The sequence below is a fragment of the Pundamilia nyererei genome, unplaced genomic scaffold (assembly GCF_000239375.1).
Source record: "Pundamilia nyererei isolate P.nyererei 1_Seehausen unplaced genomic scaffold, PunNye1.0 scaffold00002, whole genome shotgun sequence".
In the NCBI taxonomy this organism is placed as follows: domain Eukaryota; kingdom Metazoa; phylum Chordata; class Actinopteri; order Cichliformes; family Cichlidae; genus Pundamilia; species Pundamilia nyererei.
The window spans coordinates 321610-330318 of NW_005187403.1; the positions used below are offsets into that span (position 1 = coordinate 321610).

Here is an 8709-nt window from a genome sequence, read left to right on the forward strand (position 1 = left end):
GCTTTGGCTTTTTCTTTTTCACTTTTCCTAAGTGTTTTAAAGAGGTAAGTGAGATAATAAACAATAAAAAGGCACACAGGTTTTATCTTGAGGATGGGTTACTGGTGAGGAAATGGGTCTCAAGACCTGCTTTACAGCAGGAAGGAGGTGATGAGGGTTGGGGGGTGGTACGCCAAATAGCCATTCCTAGGGGACAACCGGGGCGGCATATTGCAGCTTGCGCATGAACACCCGCGGTCAGGTCATTTAGGAATCACTTTAACCTATGACCGCGTTCTTCAGCACTTTTTCTGGCCAGGTCTGAAGAAAGACGTTGCCAAGTTCTGCAAAACATGCAAGGTTTGCCAAATTGTGGGTAAACCTAATCAGACGGTGCCACCTGTTCCTCTTAAACCCATCCCGGTAGTTGGGGAGCCTTTTGAGCGTGTTTTAGTGGACTGTGTGGGTCCTCTACCCAGAACAAAAGCGGGTAATCAGTTCCTCTTGACAATCATGTGTGCCACAACCCGTTTTCCTGAAGCCATACCACTTCGAAAAATCACCGCTCCCACCGTAGTTAAGGCTCTACTTAAATTCTTTTCAACATTTGGTCTGCCCAGAGTTGTTCAAACCGACCAAGGTAGCAATTTTCAGTCAAAACTGTTCAAGCAGACTTTGCAATCACTTGGTATCAAACACATCCCTTCCAGCCCTTACCATCCCCAGTCATAAGGCGCACTAGAAAGATGGCACCAGACCATAAAGTTGATGATGCGAAAATATTGTCTGGAGACTGACAAGAACTGGGATGACGGACTGCCATTCCTACTGTTTGCAGCTCGTGAAGCAAACCAGGAGTCCCTTGGTTTCAGCCCTGCTGCAGTTTTTATCTGATGTGCAGCCGCAGTGTCGGGAATGTTTGTACCATGCTTGTGCAATAGCCAAGAAGTCTCTGTCAGCAGCCCAAGGGAAAATGAAGCAGCAGTATGACACGAAGGCAGTGCAGCGTTCTTTTAAACCTGGTGATCAGGTACTCATGTTGGTGCCCACCTCTGGTCCATCTCTGTCAGCCCAATTTGCAGGTCCATATGTGGTAGAGAGCAAAGTCAATGGCACAAACTACATTGTTCGCACTCCGGATAGAAGGCGCAAAACACGGCTCTGCCATATAAATATGCCGAAACTGTTTCACTCTAGGGAAGACGATAAAGAGGGCTCCATCTCACTCATTTCTGTGCCCATAAACCATGATGATGGTTTGGTAAAGGGCAGTGAAGGTCAGCAGAGTGGTAGGCTTGTGAACTCAGAGGTTCTTGATGCCTTAGACACGTACCTCTCCTATCTTCCCCATGACGAGAAAGATGACGTGAAAAACCTGATCCAAGCGCACCCTAGTCTGTTTGGGGATATACCATCTAGAACCCCAGTGTTAAAGCACAACATTGACGTGGGTGATGCGTTCCCTATTAAGCAACACACATACTCAAGAGGGAGTTAATGAAAAAAGAGGTACAGTACCTGCTTGAAAATGGTTTGGCGATACCTAGCCATAGCTCTTGGAGCTCTTTATGTCTGTTGACACCAAAAACGAGGAGAAAGGTTCTCCTCGTTTTTGTACTGATTTTAGGAGGGTAAATGCAGTCACAGTCCCTGACTCATACCCATTGCCTCGCATGGAAGACTGCATAGACAGCATTGGAGCCACCACCTACATAACAAAGCTAGATCTGTTACTGGCAGGTTCCTCTAACTAGCAGAGCCTCTGATATTTCAGCATTTGTTACTCCAGACCATTTCTTGCAGTACACAGTGATGGCGTTTGGCACGCGAAATGCACCAGCCACTTTCCAACGACTTATGAACTCTGTGTTAACGGACATTAACAATTGTAATGTGTATTTGGATGACATTGTGGTATATTCTTCTTGCTGGACTGATCATGTGAGTACTTTGAGGGATGTTTTTGCTCGTTTAACCCAGGCTTCCCTAACCCTGAACCTGGCAAAGTGTGAATTTGCCAAGGCGGTAGTGACATACCTCCGAAAACAAGTAGGACACGGCCAGGTGCGCCCTGTGAATGCAAAGGTGGAGGCCGTACTGAGCTACCCGGTGCCCACCACAAGACGGGAGCTCAGGCGCTTCTTGGGTCTAGTGGGCTACTACAATGTTTCTGCCGGAATTTTTCGACAGTAGTGGCTCCTCTGACTCATCTGTGCAGTCCAAAGGAACCCTTCGTATGGACTGCTGAGTGCCAACATGCATTTGACTGTGCCAAGTCTCTCCTTTGCAGTGCCCCTGTACTGGCTGCTCTGGACTTCAGCAAGGTCTTCAAGCTAGAAGTGGCACTGGGGCAGGACTACTACAGGATGGAGTTGATGACATCAGTCACCCGGTTTCCTACTTCTCAGCTAAGTTCAAGCCTCATCAACTCAACTATTCCACCATTGAGAAGGAAACCCTGGCCATGTTGCTTGCTTTGCAGCATTTCAACGTGTACGTGGGGTCAACCACCACTCCTGTTATGGTTTATACTGACCATAACCCTCAGGTATTCCTAAAACACATGTACAATCACAACCAAAGATTGATGAGATGGGCGTTGCTTGCTCAGGAGTACAACATAGACATCCAACATCAGAGAGGTATGGACAATGTGGTGGCTGATGCACTGTCAACACTTCGTTTTTAAGTGGGGCGTAACAAACCACAAGATGATGTGGTGAGTCAATGCAACTTGCATCCACTTTTTCTTCACCAAACATGGAAGGGAGACAAAATACAGATACTAATGTGAAAGAATCGATGGGCATTCTTGAGAGCTTTACAAGGAAGCTAATGTGTAAGTTGTAATAACTGCAGTTCCTCTAGGTTGCACTTAAGGCTGTAGTTTATGAGGCCCACATTGGCCCTATGTACTAAGAGTCTTAAACTGGACCTCTTCACTTTGTGTGTATGATTCAGGCAGCTTTTAGAGTATTTTAATCAAAAACTCCAAATTAGATTGGTAAGTTAGCTTTGTAATACAAATTTCAGAAAAACAAAATCTATATATGCAACTGACCTAATTTTAGCTCAGTTAGCTGTTTATTACTCTGTTATCTGGGGGATCTCAGATCCATCTACTTTTCTGCACATTTTCTGCAATTAATAGGTAGGGTTTTCATGACACTAAAATTTCAAACACTATACTAATAACCAGTAATATACTCAATACCATTTTCAAGATCACAGTAGATTTAAAAAAAAAAAAAAAAAAACATCACAAAATTAAAAGACAATTTTAAAAATAAAAAGTTAGAATATTACTGGTTCTCATTTTTGCAATCAGTTACAGCACTGTTTATCACCTGTGATTCTGGCACCATATTTTTATTCCTGATCAAAGTGTGCAATTGAGAATGCAGACCACCACTGTTTCTGTAGTTTCTGGTTAACTTTTCTCTTCATCAAATAAGGACTTTACGAGAAACACAGCACTTTTTAGATACAAATAGCAGAATCACCTTGTTAATTTACCACTGCCTGAAGGTGTTGAAAATATTAGTTAGATTTTGTTAAGGGTAAAACTACCTTTAATTAAAGGATCTATAACAGATTTCCTTACCTTTCATATTATAAAGAGTGTCTCTCAGCATTTTAAATATGGCTACATAAAGAGGATCACTGAAGGTTTTGTAGTAGAGATGAAGACCAGGATTCACCTGCAAAGAAAGCAACAGAAATTTACAAATAAAGCGTAACATGAAAAGTAAAGTGAAGAGAAATCTAAGTGGACTTGAGAGGCATACCACTTGAAGTTCTGCCAAGGTGTCATCCAGTGATTTTAAAAACGACTCAGAGACAATCTGTTGAACCTGTTCAAAAGAAGTAATACAATGTTCACCTTGCATGCATGTACAAAACCAAACTCTGAGTGTGGTTACTGCTGACCATGTGAAGGAGTTGTCTGAGCATATCTAGAGGGACGTGAAACTCTCCAGTGCTGCTTCCAGTGAAAAGAGGGGACACAGAGAAGCTGGAGCTTATGGTGGAGAAGTAGTAGTCAGGGTCCACTGCACTGCCATCGGGGAGGTAAGAACCTTAACATAGAGGGAAGAATAAATTATGTACCGTAAAAATGTCTATTCTGTTTGCGGTAAAAAACAAAACAACTTCTGAAAGCATGAAATACTGCACCCAAAAAGAGGTGTCAACCTGATCTGAAATTACCTTCAAAGTACTGTGCAGAGGGATCAGCGGGCGAGTTGGGTGTCAGACCTGCTCTCTCTGGACTGGCCTGAAAACAAAATCAGGATTTCTTTTTTTTTCTTTTTTTTTTAAATAAACACATGTTGTTAGTTTTGCCTTCTTGCCCGTTTCATTTTATTACCTGCTGTGACACACTGGACACAGAGGAGCCTTTGCGTTTCAGAGAGTCTCCCTGACAAACTGTGAGCAAGGAGCTTGGTAGGATTGAACGAAAGTCATTGAAGGACCGTCGCCGGACAGTATCGCTATCATCATTTGTGGACAGTAAGGGAACAACTGGTCGAGGAAACAGCTTGGATAGTAACGGCTCGTCAGTGTTGCTGTATCGGCCAAATGCTCTTGCAACACCAAGCAAGGTGGGCACAGTGTACCTACATAGGTATTCTGTACAAGAAAAAGAATAATACAAGAATACGTACAAGAATATATTGTGGATGTTATTTAGCACTGGAATGATCTATAGCAGCACTTAACGGAAGAACGAGGTCTCTGTTGGTACCTTTGTCATGAGCTTCTGGATTTTTGCAGATATCTTGCAGGACCTGCATGATGTCCATAACTGCTTCCAGGATCTGATAACATAATCATTTAAATAATATTTATTAATATTTAAACCATTTTGATTTTTACTCTTCTGAAGCAACAAATAACTTCCAGGAATTGCCAGCACACATGTTAACCAATTGGGGAATATTTGTTTTCTTCCCTAGCGACCGGTGGTTGTCAAATGGTTGCTGACCAGGCTCTAGGCCTGTGTGAATGAGAGCTTAATGTATTTAAAAATCTGAGTACACATGAGATAAACAGCATCTATACCCATGTATATATAGAGTCATTACCACACACCTGCCCTCGTAAGGTTTCATCACATTGGGCGACATCTGACAACAATGTCACAAGACAAAAGCTGAAATTCTCTGCCACAGGAAGGGTATCTGCAACAAAAATAAAAAATGACTAAACAGCACCTATAAAATGAAAAGAAATGACAGGATAAAGTACATGTAAGACTGTTACCCACCCCTTCCTTTGCGTTCCGAGCTTTCTTCAATCCACTGAACTTTAGGGAGTCCTTTAAGCAGCCCAAGAAGGTAGGGAACAATAGCATCTTTGTGCTGAAATACATGTATTCCAGAGTATAAGAAAATGAACATCCTTAAATTAATACAAGAACAAAAGTACGACAATGAGGAGAGGAAACGAGGTACGCTATTTACCTGCAGGTTTGACTCGACTAGAAAAATGCCAAGTGCAATCACAGCATCTCTCCTTCTTTCATCTAGCTGGAAGATTCCTCTGAAGTCCACTGGACACATGCATTGTAGCTTCTGAACCTGTGGGAGGACAATGTGGGTGGATGAAGAGGAGTTGTAAACATTTCTCAACTTTAGGAAGCTATTAAATATAACAATATTTTAAATATAGAGAAATTTCTTGCCTACTGCCCATACGGAAAAGAAATAGTAAAAACTTATATGTGATTACTCATGATAGTAAATCATATAAGGCTTACATGATTTACTCATGAAAGTGGCCACTTTGGCATTACTTTCATACATTGTTTTAGTAAGTATCCAAAACATACAAGATTCATTATATAATTTTTCAAGGGATCTTATATCTGTTTTCACACTTATATGCTTTTCATACAAGTTTCACACAAGACAGATACAAACTTTATAAGATTTATATATATCTTTTCCATATGGGTGGGTTTAAAACAGGCACTTTGTTGTCCCATTAATGTTAATGATTTTGACTATCTAAATGGGCCTCAGGATTTGAATCCAATTAAAAGTCCAGTTGAAAACCTGCCTGTGGCATTAATTAGCCCCATGATTGAGAGTTCAGTGAGGGATTAACCACCATTTAAACAGAGAGCAGGGCCACTACTTCCTGTTTGTTTTCCATGAGAGGAGAGAGAGGATATTTTAAATGATTAAAGCCCACAAAGGGGATGTTGTGGAGACTTCACATAAAACATTCCACTAAAAACTATTTGATTTCAAAGCCAAAGACCAAATCAATCATCCAGGTAAGATGACTGATTTGCTTATTAAGACTAAATAATATCTCAATAAGCTTGAGACAAAACACTAATAAATGAAAGAGAGGGAAATGAGTATTCAGCAGGTTATTACAAACTGCTGCTGTCTTTTTGGCTTAGACACCATTGAAATTTTTCATTAAATCTGACTTTTGAAAAATGTCAAAGAAAAGATAAGCAGAAATTAGATTAATAGGACATTTCCATTTTACAAACTGATTCTGAAATTAAACAAAAAAACCACAGGACATTCTAACATCCACTGAAAGTAACTCCGTAACTCAGACAACAAGCAAGAAGTATAATAATAATTTATTATTCATTAATATTTTTAATCTTCAGAAAGAGTTAAAAATCCCCACTCAAAGATGGCTTTTAAGTAGAGTCCCTCCTCTACAGACACGGTCTCCAATACCAGATGTAGTTCTTGGCTAAAATTCAGAACAATGACTAATAAATAAATTTTGTTTATCAGACAACCCCTTAAACATCCTACATCTCTAAAGATAATCAATACGATCACATACAGATTTATAGAGCAGGTTACTGCAGACAGAAAAACAGCAAAATAAAGTCCACAAACTGGCACACACTTCTTAAACAATAACACAATGGGCTGACGGGTCATTATATTACTGCAGCCACGGCTCTTTATCAAGGAGTGTACTTCCTGTTTAGCGTTTCCCCCTTCTGATTCTCAGTAAATGTATTTTCTAATCAGTTCAACCTCTGCATTCTTGTAGAATTTTACAATACACTCAGCTGCTTAATCTCTGAACACATATCCTAACGATTCAACTGAGTAACACTGGCTCATCCAGAAGAGAATTGGCTGTACAATTTAGGTTTCTCAACAACATTCAGTGTCACATTTTCAAGACTGATCCACTGTAATAAAACAATTTCAAATCAGTGTTTGTTAAAATCATGCCTTTCAAACAAAACCACTTTTTGCTAGTTGGCATCTGCAGTAGGTTTTGGAACTAGATGGACTCGTGTGAAATTGACAACCTTAAGGTCATAATTTGTTCCCTCTTTGTGTACCTCTTGCCTTGTTCCTCTTAATTTGAGAGAACAGGGAAGTTGCCCCTCTTTCCTGTCATGAACAGATTAACCTGTTTGAGGACCTTGTTACCCATCAACTACACTAAAAATATCACCACAGATGACAGCTTTATCCTACTCCAAAAGGGGACTCAGAATCGAGCTAGTACTCCTATAGTGAAACTCCACCTTACCATATATTCTGCTACCTTCTGCCAGCAATATTAACGCTATATCTGTCAGCTAAAACTTCTGCATGTGACTATGGATTAAAATATTACTTCAGCCCTCATCACTGAAATGTTTGGGAACAGGATCAGAATTTATTGGTCTCACAGTTTCTTTCCCTGATATAAGACCTGGACACATTGAATACAAGCAGAAGAGAGAAAAACTGAATACACTTGTTGTGTGAGCCATGTTGGATTTGGTAACATTACACAACATTGGACAATGAACTTAAAGTATGCTGACACTGTATTAGAGCAATTGATATGCCCTAGGCATTGCCAAGTCAGAGTGTGTCTTGATTTTTAGTCAACCATTAGATGACTGGACAAATCTTGATTACGTCATACATATTTTATTTCTTTATACATCGTATAAATTACAGATAAGTAACGCTTTTTAACATATTTTCATAATACTTGTATTTATCCCGCACCTCTCCTGACAACATTGACTACACATGTTGGTCCATTCAAAGAATGTTCGGACCACAATGATTAAAGATCTGGTCCCACCATATTTAGTAATGACCCTCAAACTAAAAGTTTAGAATACTGTATAAATGTATAACTGTACATACAGCGGGTGTTCGACTGAATCAGGACACAAAAAGGGTTTGCTTTCCTGTGCCGACATGTACGGATGAAGAGTAAGGATCTAATTGTTCACATGAGGGGAAAAGTTGGGGTTTTTTTAAAGGAAAAGCTAATGTCGGCTAAAAACAGCTAACGTTAGCCGACATTAGCAAGGTACCAGTGATGCTATGTGGCGCCCCTTAATCCTGAAATAACTATAATTTATATATTGACAAAACAGTCATGTTTAGAGTCTATTCTGATTCATAACACAGACCACACTGGTAGAAAAGCGGTCTGTGATGGGCCTTACTGTCAGAGACTATTTAGGCTATTAGCTGGTCACCGGTAGGTCGCTAGTCTAACTGAAGCGTTACCTTGTCTATCGGTGCCTGCCGGTGAGCTGCCAGCGACCTTGCCAAAGACAGGACGGTGTTGAAATAAAATCCTCTGCTTCCGCCTCCATTGAGAGACATGTTAACTACCCTTGGAAGAACTACAAACACACAAGCATCTTCTTTCAAGCGTCTCTCAACGAGTAGCTAGTGAATACCAACGACTGTCATTGGGCTGTACTGACAGCTACGG

At 40.5% G+C, this 8709-nt stretch overlaps 1 protein-coding gene across 2 annotated transcripts in view; it reads right to left on the reverse strand.

Moving 5' to 3' along the window:
- The window catches only part of pi4kaa (phosphatidylinositol 4-kinase, catalytic, alpha a), a 38659-nt gene extending 29951 nt beyond the window's left edge, over nucleotides 1–8708 (reverse strand). For both annotated transcript variants that reach the window (XM_005720017.1, XM_013909855.1), the window contains exons 1-10: nucleotides 8499–8708; nucleotides 5445–5561; nucleotides 5249–5342; nucleotides 5074–5162; nucleotides 4727–4799; nucleotides 4349–4611; nucleotides 4189–4255; nucleotides 3910–4058; nucleotides 3768–3833; nucleotides 3584–3680 (exon numbers count right to left, since the gene is read on the reverse strand). In XM_005720017.1, coding sequence (XP_005720074.1) covers nucleotides 3584–3680; nucleotides 3768–3833; nucleotides 3910–4058; nucleotides 4189–4255; nucleotides 4349–4611; nucleotides 4727–4799; nucleotides 5074–5162; nucleotides 5249–5342; nucleotides 5445–5561; nucleotides 8499–8597 — 1114 coding nt within the window. In that variant the 5' untranslated portion in view covers nucleotides 8598–8708. The remainder of the gene's footprint in view (nucleotides 1–3583; nucleotides 3681–3767; nucleotides 3834–3909; nucleotides 4059–4188; nucleotides 4256–4348; nucleotides 4612–4726; nucleotides 4800–5073; nucleotides 5163–5248; nucleotides 5343–5444; nucleotides 5562–8498) is intronic.
- Nucleotide 8709: the final 1 nt, after the last annotated feature.